This window comes from Lissotriton vulgaris, chromosome 1_1 (assembly GCF_964263255.1).
Source record: "Lissotriton vulgaris chromosome 1_1, aLisVul1.2, whole genome shotgun sequence".
In the NCBI taxonomy this organism is placed as follows: Eukaryota; Metazoa; Chordata; class Amphibia; order Caudata; family Salamandridae; genus Lissotriton; species Lissotriton vulgaris.
In genome coordinates this window covers 540,883,464-540,905,010 of record NC_141685.1, presented here as the reverse complement: position 1 = coordinate 540,905,010, position 21,547 = coordinate 540,883,464, and the positions used below count along the sequence as shown (strand labels likewise).

At 37.5% G+C, this 21,547-nt stretch overlaps 1 protein-coding gene across 1 annotated transcript; it reads right to left on the bottom strand.

Annotated features, from left to right (window-relative positions):
* Positions 1–7,280: 7,280 nt before the first annotated feature.
* On the bottom strand, positions 7,281–20,658 carry LOC147747450 (uncharacterized). Its single transcript, XM_086936321.1, has 4 exons — positions 20,632–20,658; positions 11,831–12,268; positions 8,346–8,561; positions 7,281–7,541 (listed from the first exon to the last, which is right to left on the bottom strand). The coding sequence occupies exons 2-4, from the start codon at positions 12,266–12,268 to the stop codon at positions 7,281–7,283; spliced, it is 915 nt and encodes a 304-aa protein (XP_086792447.1). The 5' UTR covers positions 20,632–20,658.
* Between the last annotated feature and the right edge of the window lie 889 nt (positions 20,659–21,547).

The window sequence follows — 21,547 nt, the reverse complement described above, 5'->3', positions numbered from 1 at the left end:
TAAGACAGATGAATTTGCTACAGAACATAGAATGAGTGCATGTGGTGTAGCTTCTGTAAAAAAAAAATGTGCACAGTAACATTTTTGCATTTTGTTCAATTTGCTATAGAACATAGAATTATTGCATTTGTTGTAGTCTTTTTTTTTTTTTTTCACAAAATTTTTATTGAGAGAGTTTGGTAGTGATATGAACAGAACAAATAATAGCAGATAAAGTTCATGGTACAGGTACGTAATAAATCGAGAAGCGGTGAGGTAACATAATATGGAGTAACATAACATGCGGGGGAAAAGTAAACAGGTAAATAAAGAAAATGACAGTTAAGCATCAAGTCCGTACAACACGAAGGCATATGTCAGCAGGCAGATAGATCGGTTATATAGCACAGTAGGGTGAAGCACGACCATCAAATAACATATTGAGAAATTGCTTGCGACAACAAAGTATTAGGTGACTCACGGAGGTTTGAAGAGATCAAAGTGAGCGTCAAGTGAGGCCCATATTTTCCTGTGTTGTGGGCGCCAGGGGTGAGAGGCAAGTGCAATGGTGTCGGCACCCCTGAGGTTAGAAACCCAGTTGAGCCAATGGGGGAAGGAGGCTTTGGCTGTATCTTTCCAGTTGGATGTTATGACTTTAACCGCCGCTGTCAGTAAAAGATCAAGTAGGGCTTTGTCGTTTTCATTTAAAGTGACAGCTTTGGAAGAGCCCATAACTAGAGTAGCAAATTCTCTCGGGAGAGAAATGTGCAGGGCTTTGTTGACAAAGTCAAATATCCTGTCCCAGTATGTGGCAACCCGGGGGCATTTAAATATCAGATGTTCAAGGTCCCCTCCCGCTTCCAAACAGTTCCAGCAGGAGTCATTGTCTTTGATGTTGTGCAGAAAAAGTCTCCTGGGGGTCCAAAAGGCTTTGTGTAGGAGCCAGAATTTAGTTTGGGATAGAGTCGGGCTAATTTTGTGTCTTGTGGTCGATTCCCAAATTCTGGCCCACTCGTTATCAGATGTGGGAGTGGAAGAATATGATTCCCAATAGGATTGTAATGCAGAGACCAGGTTAGATTTCTGCGGTTTGATCATTTTGTACATTCTGGAAACCTGGTGGCCAAGTCTATTAAGGGTGGATAAAAGGCCAGGGAGTGAGGGGGATGTGTTGCCCAAGTTTGCTTTGGTTAGGGCCGCCTTAACTTGTAGAAAATAGTAGAAGTCGATGTTCTCGAGTTGGAATCCGACTTGTAATTCCTTGAATGTGAGTGGTGTCTGGCCCACGTAGAGTTGGTGAGGGAAGTGTATACCCTTCCTGATCCAAGAAGGATTATACAGTGGTTTACCTTTGTATGTTATAGTGTTGTTCCGCCATAGAGATTCCCATTTTGAATTACGAAATTGATGGGGTAGAGATTTACTGATATGGAGGAGGGAGTTCTTGGTGTTTTTAAATATGATATTAGAGTCAATGTCGGGGCGCACTTTGATGGTAAGGAGGGAGGAGGGGTCAAGGCCTTCCACTAGGGATTTTTCGATGTGCAACCACTCGGGTGTGTAATCAGGCTGTGGCGTGAGCCAAATCGCACCTTGCCTGGCCAGGAAGGCGGTCTGGTAGAGTCTAAAGTCGGCCAAATTGACACCACCCAAGGATTTATCTAGTCGTAGCTTTTTCATGCTGATCCTGGCTTTTTTCCCTTGCCAGAGGAAAGAGGTAAGTACCTTATCCAGTTTTGAGTGGAAATCGTTAGAGAGCGTTAGGGGAAGCATCGAGCTCAGATAATTGACCAATGGGGAGATCATCATTTTTATCGTCTCTATCCGACCCCACCATGTAATGAATCGCGGCGACCAACCATCCAAGATTCTTTTGATTTTCGCTAGTGTGGTCGATTCATTGTGCTTGAGTGTACTTAGTATGTTGTCAGTGAATTCTATTCCTAGATACTTAATGACATCCGGTTGCCAGGCTAGACCTGAATTACCAAGGACTTCTTTGGTGGTATGTACATTAAGTGGTTTAACTTCGGATTTGTCCTTATTTAACTTATAGCCGGACAATGCCGAGTATTTACTGATGGAGGACATAAGCCCCTTAATTGATAGGGTTGGGTGTTCTGTGGCTATTAAGATGTCGTCGGCATATGCCGCTAGTTTGATCTGAGTGTTTCCGAAGGTGACACCTGTGATGTCCTCATTTTTCTTGATGTCGGTGAGTAGTGGTTCAAGAGCCAGCAGAAAAAGAGCCGGTGAGAGTGGGCAACCCTGTCTAGTTCCTTGGAATAGGCGGAACGGGTCAGAGAGTGTTCCATTAATAGATATACGGGCAGAGGGGGCGGAGTATAAGGCCATCACCATTTTAATGAAAGAGTTACCCAGATTGAATGCGCCCATACAATGTTGAAGAAATGGCCATGAGACTTTATCGAATGCTTTCTCAGCATCTAGGGTTATTGCAACCATCGGCATTTTGCAGTTTTTCGCTTTTTCCAGTATATGGCATAGGAGTCTGGTGTTGTCATTCGACATCCTGTGTTTCAAAAATCCTACTTGTGATGGACTTATCAATTTGGGCAGCACGGCGTTTAGTCTAGTTGCTAAGATCTTGGCATAGATCTTACAGTCGATATTTATAAGTGAAATGGGGCGGTAATTTTTAGTCTGGAGGGGATCTTTCCCTTCCTTGGGTATAACAATTATTGTGGCTTCACTCATCGAGGGAGAGATACTCCCACTGGAGGCGGTGGAGTTGAACACGGATTGGAGTGTCGGGGAGAGTTGATTGTCAAAGGCTTTGTAGAAAGAGGCAGAAAAGCCATCAGGGCCCGGGGCTTTGTTGCTTTTGAGTGATTTTATGGCCGACGAGATTTCTGTGATACTGATGGGTGACCCTAGATTTAATTTGTCTATCTCTGAAAGTCTGGGGAGGTCAAGGGCCTTTAGGTATTCTATACATGCTTTTGGGTCCAGGGGCTTATCATTCCTGTATAATTCTTCGTAAAACTGCTTAAAGGTATCAAGAATCTTGGACTGGTTGGTGTGCGTATTATTAGCGGGATCTTTTATAGAGGATATGGATGTTAGTTTCTGTTTGTGTTTAAGATAGGAGGCCAGCAGCTTCCCGGCTTTGTTCCCCTCACATAGCTTCAAGGCTTTGAAGCGGTTGATCCACACGCCTGCTCTCTTGCTCACGATGGAATTATACTCGTATTTCTTTTTTATGAGTTGGTCAAGGGGTTTGGAGTCTTGAGGGTTGGTTTTGTGTAAGGATTCTAATGATCTGATCTCCTGCTCCAGTTGCTCCAGTTCTTTGTTTATCGCTTTGTTGGCTCTTGCTCTTATATTAATAATAACTCCACGGATCGTGGCTTTGAGCGCGTCCCAGAGGATGTTCGGATCTGTTTCAGGGACATTATTTAAGAGTAAGTATTCTCCAATGGCTTTAGTAATCTGTAGTTTGTCATCAGGATTGGTTAGCGTTTCATCGTTGAAGCGCCATCTTCTGGGCGGTTTGATAGAGCGGGAGCCTGCAAGTTTGGTGTGGATACATGCATGATCGGAGATCAGTTTAGGGGCGATGTCGGTTTCCTCGATGAGGTGTGCAAATGTAGAGGATATTAGGATAAAGTCAATACGCGAGTAGGAGTTGTGGGGAGTGAAGTAAAAGGTGAAGTCTCTCCCATCAGGGTTTTGGAGACGCCATGAGTCTTTAAGGCAGTACCTTTCGCATAGTCGCAGGAGTGCCTCATGTGAGCGTGATGGGTGAAAAGCGCATTTGGACTGCCTGTCTAGTAAGGGGTCTAGAGGAAGATTAAAATCGCCTCCCACAATGAGAAGGTCGTCCTGAGGAATATGCTCCATCGAGCGGGAAACGGAGTCCCAAAACCCGGGGTCGTCCGAGTTGGGGCCATAAATGTTCACTACGTGAATTGGGTCATCTTCTCTGCGCAGATGGGCCACCAGAACCCTTCCCTCCGTGTCATGAGTGTGTGAAACCAGTGTTATGTTTGACTTCTTTGATATCAAGGTAATTAGACCTCCTTTCTTGTGCGGTGCAGGGGATGACAGAATATGGGAAGACCAATGGATGTTTAAGAAACGTGTGTCCTCTTCCGATAGTTTAGTTTCCTGTAGGAGGATAATATCCCCCTTAGTTTTGGCGATGTAGTCAAACACTTTCCTCCTTTTCACAGGGTGGTTAAGACCCTTAACATTCAACGAAACTATGTTGAGGTCATCTGCTATTGACTTAGTGTTAGACATTAGCGGGCAAGGTTATCGCTAAGTGGTGATCTGGTGGGGGGCAGAACAATGAGTCAAACATCCCCGTGGAAGCCTGTGTGCTAATGCAATAACAAGTGAACAGAGCTAGCGATATGGCTATGGATAGAACTAGCGACCTTGTGTTGTAGCTGAATGAAACGGACAGAAAAAGGGACAAAAAATAACACAAAAAGATATACAATGCTATAAAGTACCAACAATTATTATCTGCTGTAAACTCTCTCTTTTTCCCAATCCCCATGCAAGCCCTCCCAATCCCCCCTCCCCCCCCAATACGTACGTAGGGAGTACGACGACAGTACCCAGCTAGGCAAAACAGGAGTTATTAAACATTAGCAAACGATATACATTAGTTCCAAAGTTAAAACGTAAGAGGATTTAGATGTCCAGACTAAGTGTGGCAGCGGGTAATAATTACTGCAGCAATAATACGTGCGTATTGATAGTGTTCGTGCGCATTAATATGCTGTAATAAACCAGGAGTAACTGACTGCAACGTGCAGACGAGAACAGTAGAAAGGTTAGAACCAGCTAAATGTTGTGTCAAGAAAACTTGAATCGTTATATCGGATTGAGCTCCCTGTAATAAGGGCAGTATATGTGCACAGAAACATATATTAACAATAATGACAGATTAGTAGCGACTATTTGCGTTGTGTAATAGAGTCTAAGTGTGAGAGTAGAACCTGCTCGACATTATGCAAGCAAACACCAATACCGTTGCCAACCAAAGGAGATCATGAATCGTCACTTATCTAACAGCATTGATAGTATGCTTGGAAGCGGTAATTCGATAGTGGGAAAATAGGATATATGCTTGGTAACAGCGAGTGGGCGGACTAGCAAGCAACTATAGGAGGCATCTATCACAAAACTACAAGCATACAGTGGTGTGACCTGGAAAGGATAGCGATCCGATAGACCTGTACTTTGTCAGGATAGTCACGTGGTCTTCCTTTTGTTAGAAGGGCCATTCGATTGGTCCATTTCCTGCGGTGGGCCATTTTGCAGGTAGTTTTCCAGATCTTTCGGGTCTGTGAAGAATTTTGGGCGGCCGTTTATTGTGATTCTGAACTTGGCTGGACCTGCAAAGGAGTAGGGTATGCTCTTGGATCTGAGCTTGGCGCGGAGTTCCAGGAATCCCTTGCGAACCTCCACTGTGTCCTTGGAGTAGTCCTGTGTAAAAATGATCCTCTGACCTTCCCACACGATGGAGTGCTGCTTCCTTGCGTATTGTAGGATCAATTCGACATGCTGATATCTGAGTGGTTTGCATATCATTGGTCTGGGACCCTTCTCGCGGTTAGTAACGAATGTGGGGATTCTATGCGCGCGATCCAGCTCCAGACCATGCGGGAAAGCAATGCCGGTGATCATGGGGATCCATGCTTCCAGGAAAGTCACGCAAGAGTCCGCATCTTTTTCTGCGTTTTCGGGAATGCCAAAAATTCTAATGTTCCCTCGCCTGTTGCGGTCTTCCAACTCAGCATGCTGGCGCCTGAGGGTGTCAGTGATGCTTTCAAGGTGCTGTATTCTAGCCGCTGATTGACGTGAGAGGTCCTCCACGTCGCTGATGCGCTGTTCCGCTGTGTTCAGCCCGGATTTCAGGTCATTCATATCAGCTCTGATAGCCGTTAGTTCAAGCTGCATAGCGTCAGTATTCGCCTTAGTGGATTTGGAGATAACTGTGAGGTCTCCTAACTTTTTCAAAATCATTTCCATCGTGGCCGCCATGTCTGGTTTGCTCTTAATGGGGGAGTCAGAAATTTGCGGCTCTGGTTTCACCTTCTTAGAATTTGTCTTTTCATCTCTGCCCGCCATTTTGGGTGTGAGGTCTGAGAAGAATTTTCTAGCTACCTTGTCTAGAAATCTTGTCGGGGGTTGTCGTCGGTGGGCTCAGACAGGGAATTGAATACAGGCTGGGGCTGCGTAGCAAGCAGTGAGATCCAACACCAGCGGGTGAGTCGGCCAGGTAGATTCCACAAGAAGACTCATTCAGAACCAGGCGGGCACGATTAACCAGATGACCCCTTAGTGCCGGCAAGCTGGTTGGCTCTGTGTCTATAGGTGTGCTGTCCCCTGATCCAAGGCCGCCGGTGTTACAGTTGGTAAAAAGGATTAGGTGAGTCAGCTTATATTAGAAGCAGAGTGAGGTGCTGGCTAGGGGCTCATTTCCAATATGACTTAAAGTTATGGCCCCCAAGGATCGAGGAAAGCCTCACAGAATGCAGGCAGGTGGTCTTCTACATGAAATTAGAGGAGAACCGCTTCTTCCTTCAGACGCTTTAGTGGCTAATTGGATCAATTAAGGATCGGAACGTTTTCCGATGATGGCCGCCATCTTGGGGTCAGGCGAGAAGGGCAGAGATTGGCAACACATTGCTGGGTTCGCGTTATTGCCACTGTTTCTTACCGGCATGTGTGGAAATCTGGCGTTCAGCTGACATCCCCGGTGGTGTTGGTCTTGACCAGTTGTCGCCGGGTGAAAGAGTCCGAGGAGACCGTCAGGCATTGCCGACGTGACGGAGCGACGCCATTTTGAGGTGTACCGATGTCGGCGCGTGGGCGCTCTAAAAGGTGGCAAAAGTCCTCGCTAAGTGCACCAAGAGCAGAGATCAAGGCACCGGAGGGCTCCGCAAGGTATGAGGCATTAGGTCCGCCGCTTTTGCTGCTTATTAGGACGGTGGGTCAGCAGGGAACTGTCGAAGTCGTTCTCCCGAGTTGCGGAGCTCGAGGTTAGGCGGCCATTCGCACTGCCGTCCAAGCCACGCCCCTTGTTGTAGTCTTTTTAAAGTAAAATGGTCCATTAACATATCTTATGTACTCTGTAAATAATAATGCAAAGACAAGATAAAAAGCTTTACAATTTTTATTTAAGTAAATATATTTAGTATTATTGTATGAAAGCAAATTAAACTTTAATTAAAATACTGTATCTTTAGCCTTTTTACAGAAACATAATTTGAATATCTTCTTTTTGTACTTGTATTTACAGTAAAGTATTGTTTTCTTTTTTACAACTCATGTATTTTTAATATGTATCCGTTTTGAAAAATTACATTAACATTTTTTGGCAAGTTAGGCATTAGAGCTTCTTGAATGTCGTCAATGTCGGGTGGTATATTGAAGAAGTCCAGTAGAATATTGTTATTTATTTCTACAGATTGTAAATTTTCGGCGTTATCAATATGTACATTTAGTGTACAGTGTTCCTGATGCGCAGTTTCTAGCCCATATATAGTCATATTTATTTCTTCTTCTGGTGGTTGTATTTTCTGTGAAGGAAAAAGAAGTTAGTTAATTTCATTTTTTTGAAGTTCTATTATTTCTTTTCTTGTGTTGACCTACGGAAAAATTCCTTGTTATATGCAGGCTTAAATAATGTTAATAAGTAGTGAAGATAGTTTAAGAAAGCATAGATGTGAGTAAAGATATTGAAAAGGTATAATATAGTGTGTATAATAGAGGATTAGAGACTGTTTTGTAATGTTATAGCTACTTTAGTAAAAATACCTATTAATGAATAGTGAGTAGTAGGTACTAGTTTTGTGTTTTAGAATAGTATTGTAAATAGTGATTATAGTTAATAGTGCAGTGTGAGTTGACTTTGAGTAATTAGTAGAGTGTGTATGATTTTTTGAGTGCATTGTTAATTATTTTTGGAGTATTGCAGTTATTGGCGTAGTAGTATAAAGAGAATTTGAAAACGACCAAAAATTGTGTACTTAAGTGTTAGTATTAAAGTCATATTTGTAAGTGATAGTTGGGCATTATTAGTAAGTTATTTTGAAATAGTGAATGTTATTTTTCTGTAATAGTGTTTTTTTATGGTGTGAGTAATAAAGAGAGAGTAGTTAAGATTGAGTAGTAGATTTATTAGTGGAGATTATTAGTGAGTTTTATAGTAGTGATTAGTAGAATACGTAGTATAGCTTAATCTATTTAGATAGAGAGTATTAGAAGAGAGAGTTTGAGTGAATTGTAATTAGTGAATATAGAGTTTGATGGTGTTTTAAAAAGTAGATAGTATAGATTGAGAAGTAGAGCAAGTAATTAATATTTTAATAATTTGTACTTACTTGAAATTGTGTATTTCTTGTTGTGTTTAACATTTTATTGTTGTTAAATTCATGCACTGTCAGGTGCGTCATCTTTATGTAGGATCCAATTTCTATGGGGAAGTCTGTGGCATCTCTCCAAAGAGTTATTTTTACTGAGTCCGTTGTATCTTTCACAGTTATTGATTTAAGTTTTGTATCTTGTCCAGCAATAATAATTGTTTTTGTTTCTTCTTCCTGTAAGACAAAAAATTGGTAATAGAAATTTGTTTATTATGTTACAGTGTTGGTGTGTAAGAGTGTGGGTGTTAAAGAGTGGGTGTGAGCGTGTTGTAGCAGAATGTGTGTGTTAAAGAGTGTGTGTGAAAGTGTGTGAGTGTGCGAAACAGTGTGCTCAAGAGTGTGTACGAAAGTGTTTTTTATGTGAGTCTGTGAAAGAGAGTCTGTCAAAAGGAGAGAGAGTCTGTCAAAGAGAGAGAGAGTCTGTCAAAGAGAGAGTCTGTCAAAGAGAGAGAGAGTCTGTCAAAGAGAGAGAGAGTCTGTCAAAGAGAGAGAGAGTCTGTCAAAGAGAGAGACTGTCAAAGAGAGAGAGAGTCTGTAAAAGAGAGAGAGAGTCTGTCAAAGAGAGAGAGAGTCTGTCAAAGAGAGAGAGTCAAAGAGAGAGAGTGTCAAAGAGAGAGAGTCTGTCAAAGAGAGAGAGTCTGTCAAAGAGAGAGAGTCTGTCAAAGAGAGAGAGAGTCTGTCAAAGAGAGAGAGAGTCTGTCAAAGAGAGAGAGAGTCTGTCAAAGAGAGAGAGAGTCTGTCAAAGAGAGAGAGAGTCTGTCAAAGAGAGAGAGAGTCTGTCAAAGAGAGAGAGAGTCTGTCAAAGAGAGAGAGAGTCTGTCAAAGAGAGAGAGAGTCTGTCAAAGAGAGAGAGTCAAAGAGAGATAGTCAAAGAGAGAGAGAGTCTGTCAAAGAGAGAGAGAGTCTGTCAAAGAGAGAGAGTCTGTCAAAGAGAGAGAGTATGTCAAAGAGAGAGAGTCTGTCAAAGAGAGAGAGTCAAAGAGAGATAGTCAAAGAGAGAGAGAGTCTGTCAAAGAGAGAGAGAGTCTGTCAAAGAGAGAGAGAGTCTGTCAAAGAGAGAGAGTCTGTCAAAGAGAGAGAGTCTGTCAAAGAGAGAGAGTCTGTCAAAGAGAGAGAGTCTGTCAAAGAGAGAGTCTGTCAAAGAGAGAGAGAGTCTGTCAAAGAGAGAGAGAGTCTGTCAAAGAGAGAGAGAGTCTGTCAAAGAGAGAGAGAGTGTCAAAGAGAGAGAGAGTGTCAAAGAGAGAGAGAGTGTCAAAGAGAGAGAGAGTGTCAAAGAGAGAGAGTCTGTCAAAGAGAGAGAGCCTGTCAAAGAGAGGGAGTCTGCCAAAGAGAGAGAGTCTGTCAAAGAGAGAGTCTGTCAAAGAGAGAGAGAGTCTGTCAAAGAGAGAGAGAGTCTGTCAAAGAGAGAGAGAGTCTGTCAAAGAGAGAGAGAGTGTCAAAGAGAGAGAGAGTGTCAAAGAGAGAGAGTGTCAAAGAGAGAGAGAGTGTCAAAGAGAGAGAGAGTGTCAAAGAGAGAGAGAGTGTCAAAGAGAGAGAGAGTGTCAAAGAGAGAGAGTCTGTCAGAGAGAGTCTGTCAGAGAGAGTCTGTCAGAGAGAGTCTGTCAAAGAGAGAGAGTCTGTCAAAGAGAGAGAGTCTGTCAGAGAGAGAGAGAGTCTGTCAAAGAGAGAGAGAGTCTGTCAAAGAGAGAGAGAGTCTGTCAAAGAGAGAGAGAGTCTGTCAAAGAGAGAGAGAGTCTGTCAAAGAGAGAGAGAGTCTGTCAAAGAGAGAGAGAGTCTGTCAAAGAGAGAGAGAGTCTGTCAAAGAGAGAGAGTCTGTCAAAGAGAGAGAGTGTCAAAGAGAGAGAGTGTCAGAGAGAGAGAGAGTGTCAGAGAGAGAGAGAGTGTCAGAGAGAGTGAGTCTGTCAAAGAGAGAGAGTCTGTCAAAGAGAGAGAGTCTGTCAAAGAGAGAGAGTCTGCCAAAGAGAGAGTCTGCCAAAGAGAGAGAGTCTGCCAAAGAGAGAGAGTCTGTCAAAGAGAGAGAGTCTGTCAGAGAGAGAGAGAGTCTGTCAAAGAGAGAGAGAGTCTGTCAAAGAGAGAGAGAGTCTGTCAAAGAGAGAGAGAGTCTGTCAAAGAGAGAGAGAGTCTGTCAAAGAGAGAGAGAGTCTGTCAAAGAGAGAGAGAGTCTGTCAAAGAGAGAGAGTCTGCCAAAGAGAGAGAGTCTGTCAAAGAGAGAGAGTCTGTCAAAGAGAGAGAGTCTGTCAAAGAGAGAGAGAGTCTGTCAAAGAGAGAGAGAGTCTGTCAAAGAGAGAGAGTTTGTCAAAGAGAGAGAGAGTCTGTCAAAGAGAGAGAGAGTCTGTCAAAGAGAGAGAGAGTCTGTCAAAGAGAGAGAGAGTCTGTCAAAGAGAGAGAGAGTCTGTCAACGAGAGAGTCTGTCAGAGAGAGAGTCTGTCAGAGAGAGAGTCTGTCAGAGAGAGAGTCTGTCAGAGAGAGAGTCTGTCAGAGAGAGAGTCTGTCAGAGAGAGAGTCTGTCAGAGAGAGAGAGTATGTCAAAGAGAGAGTCTGTCAAAGAGAGTCAAAGAGAGATAGTCAAAGAGAGAGAGAGTCTGTCAAAGAGAGAGAGTCTGTCAAAGAGAGAGAGTCTGTCAAAGAGAGAGAGTCTGTCAAAGAGAGAGAGTCTGTCAAAGAGAGAGAGTCTGTCAAAGAGAGAGAGTCTGTCAAAGAGAGAGAGTATGTCAAAGAGAGAGTCTGTCAAAGAGAGAGAGTCAAAGAGAGATAGTCAAAGAGAGAGAGTCAAAGAGAGAGAGTCTGTCAAAGAGAGAGAGTCTGTCAAAGAGAGAGTCTGTCAAAGAGAGAGAGTCTGTCAAAGAGAGAGAGAGTCTGTCAAAGAGAGAGAGAGTCTGTCAAAGAGAGAGAGAGTCTGTCAAAGAGAGAGAGAGTCTGTCAAAGAGAGAGAGAGTGTCAAAGAGAGAGAGAGTGTCAAAGAGAGAGAGTCTGTCAGAGAGAGTCTGTCAAAGAGAGAGAGCCTGTCAAAGAGAGGGAGTCTGCCAAAGAGAGAGAGTCTGTCAAAGAGAGAGTCTGTCAAAGAGAGAGAGTCTGTCAAAGAGAGAGAGAGTCTGTCAAAGAGAGAGAGAGTCTGTCAAAGAGAGAGAGAGTCTGTCAAAGAGAGAGAGAGTCTGTCAAAGAGAGAGAGAGTGTCAAAGAGAGAGAGAGTGTCAAAGAGAGAGAGTCTGTCAGAGAGAGTCTGTCAAAGAGAGAGTCTGTCAAAGAGAGAGAGTCTGTCAAAGAGAGAGAGTCTGTCAAAGAGAGAGAGTCTGTCAAAGAGAGAGAGTCTGTCAAAGAGAGAGAGTCTGTCAAAGAGAGAGAGAGTCTGTCAAAGCGGTAAGTATTGTGTGCAAGAGTTTTTGGTATATAGTGTGTGTGTAAAAGGGTGTGTGTGATAATTTTCTTTCTTTTTATAAGCTTACCTCAGCAATAGTCCCAGAAATGCTCATTAATGAGCGTAGTGAAGCTGCTTTAACTGTTTTTATAGGTGATATTGGTGGAGCAGGGGGTTGTAGGATATATTCTGCCTCCTGTATTATTTCTTGAGGTATAGATAAGGGCATCATGCGTGATAGTTTCGTTTGTTTCGTGATGATAATCACATTGTTTTTGGCTAAGAAATTGCGAATCATAATTGCTTGTCCTTCTTTAGTTTGCTGGTAAAATGGCTCATTGTAGCACGTTGCTTTAATGCAACTACTTTCATCAGCTAGAGCTAGATGATACATGACTTTGTTCTCTTGTTTAGCATTTGTATAGTTTGTTTTTGTCGAACATTTTATTACGTTGGCTCGGATTGTTTTTTGGTACGGTTTGTTGTCTTCATGTTTCATTTTTTTGAGGTCTTGTATGGAAATCATCTGAAACGAGAGAAAATGTTAGTACACATTCTGAGCATAAATTGTTCCCCTTTTGCTATTACCTGTAATAAAATAGCATGTTAATGAAGTGGTTGCATTTTAAACTGCCACCCATAATGCTTTGTGATCACTATAATATGATTCTAATGTACCGTAGTGCATGATGTTGTCATTAGTATAGATGTGATCTAGTGTGGAATTGTAGTCTGTTGTGTATTGTTGTATTTTTTGCTGGCATTGAAATTGCTGCAGCATATATTCTAATAGCAAAGTTCTGTTTGGTGACATTTGTGTTAAATCTATATTGAAGTCTCCCATGATGACATATTTTGTATTTGGATACAAGTTAATTATGGTACTTAAAACTTGTAATAATGTTTGCAAAAGTACATGTGGTGGTTTGTACAGTATAATAAATAAGTATTCAGAATCATTAAGATGCTGAGTGAAAAATAAAAAGTCAATTTCGTGTTGTGTTTGATATATTGGCGATAAAAGCATGTTTTTTTTGTAGTAAATGGCAATACCATGCTTTGTGTGCTGGTTGTGAAATTTATCAAATAATACTAGGTGATATTGTTCTATTAAGAACGTATCCTTACCTGCTTTTCTAGTTGTGTTTATTTCAGTGAGGCATATAATATCACTGTTCATGATATTTTTGTCTGATTTAATAGCAGTGTAATTTCTTTGCAAGGACCGTATGTTATGGACAATTATATTACACTGTTGTCTATAGCTATCTAATTGTGGTACTGATATTTGTAATTGCATGTGTGTTCTTAAACGTGTCATTTCTTCATGTACTTTTGGATGTACAGCTATTTTGTCTTCGTTAAAGTTCCTAATGTATATGTTGTCTAAAGATTTAGCTCTGCTTAAAGCTACATAATGCAGATGATGTACTTTACTGTTGTTAAAGTGAATGTAAATGGGCTCAATTGTTTCTCCTTGTGTTCTATGTATAGTTCTTGCAGATGATTGTCGCAATGGGAATTGTTTGCGTATAATAGTTATACATTTCTGTGTATATTGGAAATGTCGTGTAATAGCATGAATGGGTGTCTAATGAGGCAAAATATTACTGTGATATATGTGTTTGTTTTCTTGTCTTGTTAATTTGCCTACTGTTTCTTTATCAAAATTAATCCAAATTACATTTGGGCTGTTATTGATAGTTTCTACAAATTCTACTATACCTGTTGCACCATTTGTTAAACCATCATTGACATTTATATTGTTAGTTAAATCATATCTTAATTGCAATGCAATATGTAATATTGATGGCAGGCTCATTGTTTTAGTAGGATCTGTGGGCAACTGTTGGAGTATTTTTTTTTTACTGCTTCACTTAAGTCTGCTGCAACTGTATCTATTGCTGTAGCTGTGTAAACTGGGTAATGGGTTATATGTTCTAATAAAACTGCATTATTTATGCTATTGACTTCATTGTTAGTTCCCATAATGTAAGGGATCGTTTTGCTAATGTTTTCAGGTGGCTCTATTTCTCGTGTTTTTATCTGTATAATATCTTCATTTGTTTGTTTCCCTTCTCTTAATCTGTTTAGTAGTTGAGCAAATGGCAAGTCATTTTGTTGTCTCATTATTTTAGTCAACTCAAATAACTTGAAATGTGTCTGCCATAAATTAGTACTTACTGGCCTATATGAATGTTTTGGGTTGTCAAATATGTATGGGTCAAAAACTGGCTTCAATTGGTAAAAGTCTCCAATTGCTAAAATAGATATTCCGCCAAAAGGGAGATCAGACATTTTTATCTCTTGCAATCTATTATGTATAAAGTTGAATACATTAGCCCCTACCATTGATATTTCATCAATTATTAGCAATTTAAGACGCATTAGCTGACATTGTAGTGTGCTTCTATTCTCATGAGTTAGCTGTCTATGAGTTAGTGTTTGTGAAATAGGTATTTTAAAAGTACTATGTAGTGTTTGGCCTTGAATGTTATGTGCTGCTTTGCCAGTTGGAGCTGTAAGCAATACATATATGTTATCTGGGTTTTCTCCTGCTTTTGTATTGTAATAACGTACTAATGTTTGGTAAAGTGCTGTTATAAGGAAACTTTTGCCTACTCCTGCACCACCTGTACAAAATGTGTAGCATGGTGTTTCTTTTGTTTTAACCCAATGCAAATGATGATATATAAAGTTAAGTTGTTCTGCTGTTAGATTTTGCATTATATTATCATATTGTTCTTTTGGCATTATGTTATTGCTTAGTGCTTCTTCTCTACTTGTACTTCTAATCCCTAAATCAAATGATAGGTCATACAATGGGTTTTCATTATTTTGCACTTCATGGAATATGGTGTTATCTTCTTCTGTATCTATTGGTGGTAGCAATGTATCTAATATACTAGTTTCATTGCTATTAGTTGTTAGTTGTTTATTATGTTTATTATATTTATTATGGTTCGAATCAACTGCATTTTTAAGTTCTAGATAGCGTTCATAATAAGTTTCCTTGTTATTAATTATATTATGTTCATTTCGCCATGGGTAAAAAAGCATGAGCAATTCTCTATAGTAATTTTCTGAGTCATTTTTGATGTTAAATCTGCAATAGCGAATTACTCTTGCTTTTTTTCTTTTTATCCCCTTCGAGGCTGATGACGAGCTGGGCTCGTCATGGTGTAGCCTCCTCAAACACTGATGACGAGCCCAGCTCGTCATGAACAATGGGAAATGGCAATATGCAGCACTGGAGAAAAATAACCACAGCAGCAATGTGGTTAAGTAGTTTGTTTCGTCTACTAAATTTATCTCAAGTTCTTCGTCATCTGAGCTATGAAAGTTATTTTCAATAAGGAAATTGTCATGGCCTGTTTCTTCTTTTCCTTTACATTTTTTCTTTTCATTATACATAGATGCATAGTCAGCTAATGTACATGTTTCTAATTTTACAGGGCGTTTGCTATACCTCACTATAATATTATCATATTGTATTTTACAAGACTCATCTGGTAACGAATTGATAGTTTCGATGTCTTTTAATAAGTATGTACGCTTTTCATTAGGACTTGTATTGATAAATACAAAAGAACTTGAACTTTTCCGTAAAGGAATTTGTAGTATTAGATATGCTGCTTCTTGTGCACTTATTTCTGTACAGTTTAAGAATTTGTTACCTATATGCTTAAGTTGTTCTTTAATACTTGGATTGGCATGTACTTCTTTAGCAGCTTGGGCAATTAATTTGCTCATTCCTCGCTGTGATTTACTAATGTATGAAACAATATACACAGCACATGCATATGCATCTAAGATGTATTGTATATCTATGTTTGCTTGCCATGCTTTCAAAATAGTTGGATTGTAGTTATTTATAAAGCATTCAGCTGGTGTCCTTTTCAAGAAAATAGTATTTTTTTCTATAATAGATTGTATACATAAAGTATATTGTTTTAGATCTATGTTCATTGAATGTAAAAACTGTTCAAAAGTATAATTTGAAAATTCTTGGCTGTTTATAGTTAGATGTATTAGTTCAATTTGCTGTAAGAGCTCGTTATTTGTTTTGTCTAGCTCTATTGGTTCTAGTATAAAAGTTTCAGGCATTGGATATCTGGGATAATGATATTTGCATGTTCTTTTATGTTTGATACGGCAGTTTTTGGTATGGCCGTGTCTTTGTAGAGGTAGTAAAGACTCTATATCTGGTTCTTGTGTTTTTGCACATGTAACATACTTATTTATGAAAGTAGTGACTTCATTTCTATCAGAAGTTTCATATAGTGGAGCATTTTCTATCCATATTATAGCATGTATATGTGGTGATCCCCGTTGTTGGAATTCCACTCTATAAAAGTAATCAATAATTTTGCCAATTGGATTACTTTCATGCAATAAAATAGAATTAAATAATTTCCTAACTTGGAAGTCAAAATGTCTTGCACATGTAATGGGATTTTGCTGTATTAATTGGCATTTTGTTTCCCATGACATATTTTTAAATTCTTCTTTTGTGCATTCTGGTCTCTTTTCTGTACGTAATAATATGTTAATTAAGTGATACCATTTCGTTTCTGCAGCAGATAAAGTAAAAAAAAAATGTTGGTAATCCTATTTGTCTAATCATAGCAAAGAGGTCTTTTTTGCATTGCTCCCAATATGGTGGTGAACTACGGATAGTTTTAAGTATTTTGTATCCTTCATTATACTGTAAAATTGTATCTAATTTATTTTTTATGTCTTTGGCAGTTATAATGTTTCCATTATTAAAGTATTTCCTAAGAGATATAAATATTTTGCTCTGTAATTGTTTAATGTGTAATGTTTTTAATTTAAAGAAAAGATTAGTAACACACTTTGCTACTCTCAGATCATTACTTCTTACTTCTGATTGACAGATTGTGCTGTAATGTATTGGGACATGCCTTTCTTTATTAGTTGGCCTTCGTTTTCCGCAAAATATAGTTGGGAATGCCAAATATTCAGAATCTTTGTCTTCATACAAGCCTCTTGGTGTGTTATATTCTGCAGGTGCTAAACTTAAAATATTATTTGTTTCTGTAGTAATAGTTTCATTATCTAACATAGTATCTAAATTTCCTGCTGGAATGTTGTCTGAGGAATCTGACATACAACTTGTATCTGAAGTCTCATCACAAGAATGTATATCTTGTGTTGTATAATCCCAATCTTTATTAATAGTTATTCCATATTCTTGAAACAAAAGTGCTAGTAGTGGCTAAATATAAAGCTGCACGTTTAACTTTGTTTGGTCTAACATTTTCATAATGGGTATAAGATTTATAACTTAATTTTCTTTTTAATTTTATTGGAATTGTCATGTTATCATTAATTTGCCTTGGTAAAACAGTTACTGTTGTCATAACGTCTGCAGGTACATTTACTACTGCACCTGAATGAGATTTTTGGAATCCACGTGGTAATGTTCTAATTTGTAAAAAAGGTATTCTTGGTGATACTAATCTTTCTTCTAAGTTATGCAAGTGTAAGACTGCTGGGATATCAGGAAATGTCATCCCATTATATACTGAACATGGAGGTATTTTGTCTTTAGATATATATGTGTAACATGTTCTGCATATCTCATCTGTTCTGTATTTGCTAATGTTACATTCTATGAATTTAGCTCTCTTACTAATACTGTTTGTTTTTTGAAGACTTTGCTTATGCCATAGTTGATTGCAAATAGTGCAAGTGTACTCAGGTCCATATCGTATTTCTTCCTGAAATATCCTAATTATATCATTTGTTGTTTGACCTGCTATATCTCTATGATTATGTTCATTCTCTTTGTTTTGTGTCCGTTTTCTTTTTCTATTACTGTTTATTTCTAGAATTTCTATATTGGTTGTTTGAATTAGTGATTCAACATCAGCTGTTAATGTGTTTATTATCTCAGTATTGTTAAGAGCTATGTGTGAAGCTAAATAACTGTCTTCTGTTACATGCAGTCTATTGTCTTGACTATTGCTGTTTTGTGTGTTTATTATTGTATTTTCTACTTGTAAGTTATTTGAAGGATTTTCCCCTAATGCATTTATAGATATATGTGTCGTATGAACATATATGCTTTTTCTAGACTTTACATTTCCTTGTTTATGATTCCGTTGTGTTTGCTGTAATCCTTTTTTGCTAATTGTTGTTATGTTCACTGTAGTTAAATCTAAAGTAATACTCTCAGAATTAGTAATTTGTTCTCTATTGCCTAACTTTAGGATGTATTCTATAATAAGATTAATAGAGTCAATTTGGATAGCAATACATGTTCCATTAGGATGTTGTATTGCATTTTCATTTTGGCTATGTGAATCAAATAGAGAGTATGTATGTATCGTTTTGAAGACTGAAATTATATATCTACCTATAGAGATCAATACACCAGTTTGTGAATTAATTGTAGAAGTTAATGCAGATATAAATTTACTATGTAAAGTTTGTGCTGATTTTGTTAGTTCTTCGCTAAAGCATTTTTTGAGCTTTGTAGAATAGATTGTCATTGCTAACTATGTAATTTGGTAACTTTAGAGGTTGCATACAATCTTGTTCATCAATAGAGTGCATTTCAGTGTACAAAGCATCTCCAAGATTCATAATACAGTGCAAGTCTACACTATCCCAAATATATGCTGGTTTACAGTAGTTCTTTAGAATAGCAAATATACTATTTTGAAGACAATGTGTATAGTGAATACTTGTATCACTATGTGCATTTTTTTCCTGTGGATGTGTGTTATGTAAAAAGGGAATTTCTTGTGGTGTTTGTGTTAAAATATTTGAATCTATATTGGTATTATTTGTGCTACTTTCCTTGTTGTGCAATGTGCTATTGTGTATATTATCATGAAGTAAACTGTCATTACTTCCAGTAATAAGTTTATATGTATTATAGTAATCACTTGAATATGTGTTTGTATGTAAATTACTTGTGTATATTGTTTGTTGTACATTTATGTGTGTGCTATTAATTACATTAGTAGAATATGTGTTGGTATTTAAATTACTTGCTGGTATTGTCTGTTGTACATTTATGTGTGTGCTATTAATATGTTGTCTTTCTGTGTTGCCCTTTAGTGTTTTCTTAAGTATACTTGCATATGTGTCAGTAGGAGTAGTCTCTTCTGGTGTATTAGTATATTGTGTTGTGCTGATCTGCTTGCTGTTGTTTTTAGATAGATTATTAGGCCCTGTTGTAGTGAGAATTGCACAGGAATATGTACTAGTACTAGGAGTATTAGCTAAAGATGCTAATGGCTGTTCCTTATTTAAAAAACTGTCTTTTTTAGATTGACATCTCTGACTGAATTTGGCATTTTCTATACGCATTTTAAATGCTTGTGTGAAAAAATTTTCACTAGCTTTAGTAGAATACACATAAATATTTTTTGCTGCTACTGCATTCTTATTTTTTTCATGACGCACCATTGCTTTTAGAAGTGATTTTTTTTCAATCGTACTTATTTGTATTGGAGTTAATTCATACGGTACACAATTCATGTTTGGTTTCTTAAGATAGTGTGCCAGATTTGTGATGTACTCTAGAAGTTTTTCAAATCTGAACTGTATAGTAATCCATGTTCCATTTGGGTGAGGCATTCCAGTGTTATCACGACTATGTGAGTCAAATACAAAGTACGAATCATTTTTCTTAAAAATGGAAATAACATAAATGTCCATGCAAAGTATAACACCGGAGTTGTAATCAAGTGCAGGTTTTAATATTTGCTTGAGATTTGGAAACGAAGGGTCACATTGTTGTAATATGTCTCCATAATAAGGTTCTTTAAGTTTAAGAGAATAGATAGTAGTATTGTGTTCAATAAAATTTGGTAACTCATCTGGATGCCTAAGTTGTTCGCTATTAAGTAAATGCATATCTATATATAAAGCATCACCTAATTCCATAATGTTATGCAAGTCTTCTTTAGTCCATGTATGTGCATCTTTGTAATAGTTGTGTATAATTGCAAAAGTACTATTTGGCAAGCATTGAAAACCTCTAGAATTGCATGTAAATTTGTCATGACCTTGATGATAATCTGCTGCTAGTATTTGCATCTTAGGTAAGCTAATTTATTAACTAATTTGATATCGCTACAGTATTGCTAGATTTTTTTGTTATACCTGAGTCTTTTTTCGTTCTCTCTCTCTTATATATATATATATATATATATATATATATATCTATAGCTAATTTATATTTGTTTCGTAGTTAACTATAATCCAAGGCAATTAATTTAACACTATTTTTTTGCTTTGTATTTTAGGTAGCAACTTTAGATGTATCTTTTTTACAATTTTAGTGAAGTACTAGCTATAATTTATACTATTAGCGTCTATATATATATATATATATGTATATATTTATATGTATATATATATAGTTATTTTACTGTTTTTAAATATATTTCAAGTTACAGGTTGATAACTTATTTAAAAAAGATACTTCTAATTGTATATATTTCGAAACAATTAACAATTGTCTTTATAAAAGAAATAATTTTTAATGGTAAGTATATAAATATATATATAATTTTTGTTTAAGAAAAAATTATATATATGATTAGGTCTATTTTTTTTATCTAAATCCACTCTATTGTTGTTTTTGACTTGTTTTATAGTTGGAGCTGGTAGTAAAACAAAGCAATTAGTTTTACTTTTTTCTTAACTAATTTTTTTTTCTTAAGATTAATGTTACCTATGTAAATCTTCTATATATTTCCTAATTCTAAGTATATATTATATATATATATATATATATATCATATATATATATATGTGTGTGTGTGTGTGTTGATATATGTGTCTTATTTTTTTCCTTGCTATTTCTATACTTACAAGTGAATAGAGAAGCAAAATAGATACTTTTACCGTGATGATGTTTTCACTGATGTTGTGTCAAACAATTCTGAACGTCTGATCGTATTCAATCAATTGGCAATCTAAGAATGAAAACAAGCATTAATATTGAGTTTACATATTAATATAATAAAAGTGGCTCGATACTCCTAATCATTGTTAGTATTTATAAATTTTTAGCAAAAACTTTTTAAATTTAAATTAATTACTAGTATTAAATAGTGTATACAGTAAGTTATATTTAATACTATATAGTGTATTGTATTGTATGTTGATATAGGTTTTTGAAACATTGTGACTAGAGTGCATGTGTAAAGAGTGCATGTGTAAAGAGTGCATGTGTAAAGAGTGCATGTGTAAAGAGTGCATGTGTAAAGAGTGCATGTGTAATGAGTGGCGAACGTATATGTATAAAGGCATATGTGTAGAAATTGTGTGTACATAGTGTATATGTAGTACATACTTTAAGACTATGTGTAGAAGTTGTATGTGTAGTATGTGTGTGGACTGAGTGATGAAGCATATTAGTAGTCGTAAATCGAGTATTAGAAGTGTATGTAGTATAGAGTAACTAGTAAAGTATAGTAGTAAGGAGGATAAAGTGAGCAAGATAGAGAGAGATGGAGGGCAGGAAGAAGAGATGTAAATAAAGAGGGGTGGATAGGCAATATTGAGAGTAGTGGAAAGATGAAGAGAAAGATAAGGAAAAGAGAGAAGTATGATAAGGAAGAGAGAGGATATAGAGGTGTAGAAAGGAAGGTAAAAAAAAGATAGAAATGTAAATTACACGATGTGAATTTTATTAGAAGTTGTAAAGAGTGTATTAGAAGCATTGTTTGTAATTTTAAGCAAGTACAAAAGAACAATAGGAGAGGTAGGGAGATTAAGGAACACTTAGTCCCCTGTTAAATCAAAATAAACAATAGAA

Bases quoted from the DNA above. Each gene is read 5' to 3' on its own strand.
- LOC147747450 (XM_086936321.1), bottom strand. From the start codon at position 12,268: ATGATTTCCATACAAGACCTCAAAAAAATGAAACATGAAGACAACAAA. The intron at 8,562-11,830 runs GTAAGCTTATAA...TTTGTCTTACAG, and splicing joins TTTCTGGGACTATTGCTGAG to GAAGAAGAAACAAAAACAAT. The intron at 7,542-8,345 runs GTAAGTACAAAT...TTTCCTTCACAG, and splicing joins CAAGAAATACACAATTTCAA to AAAATACAACCACCAGAAGA.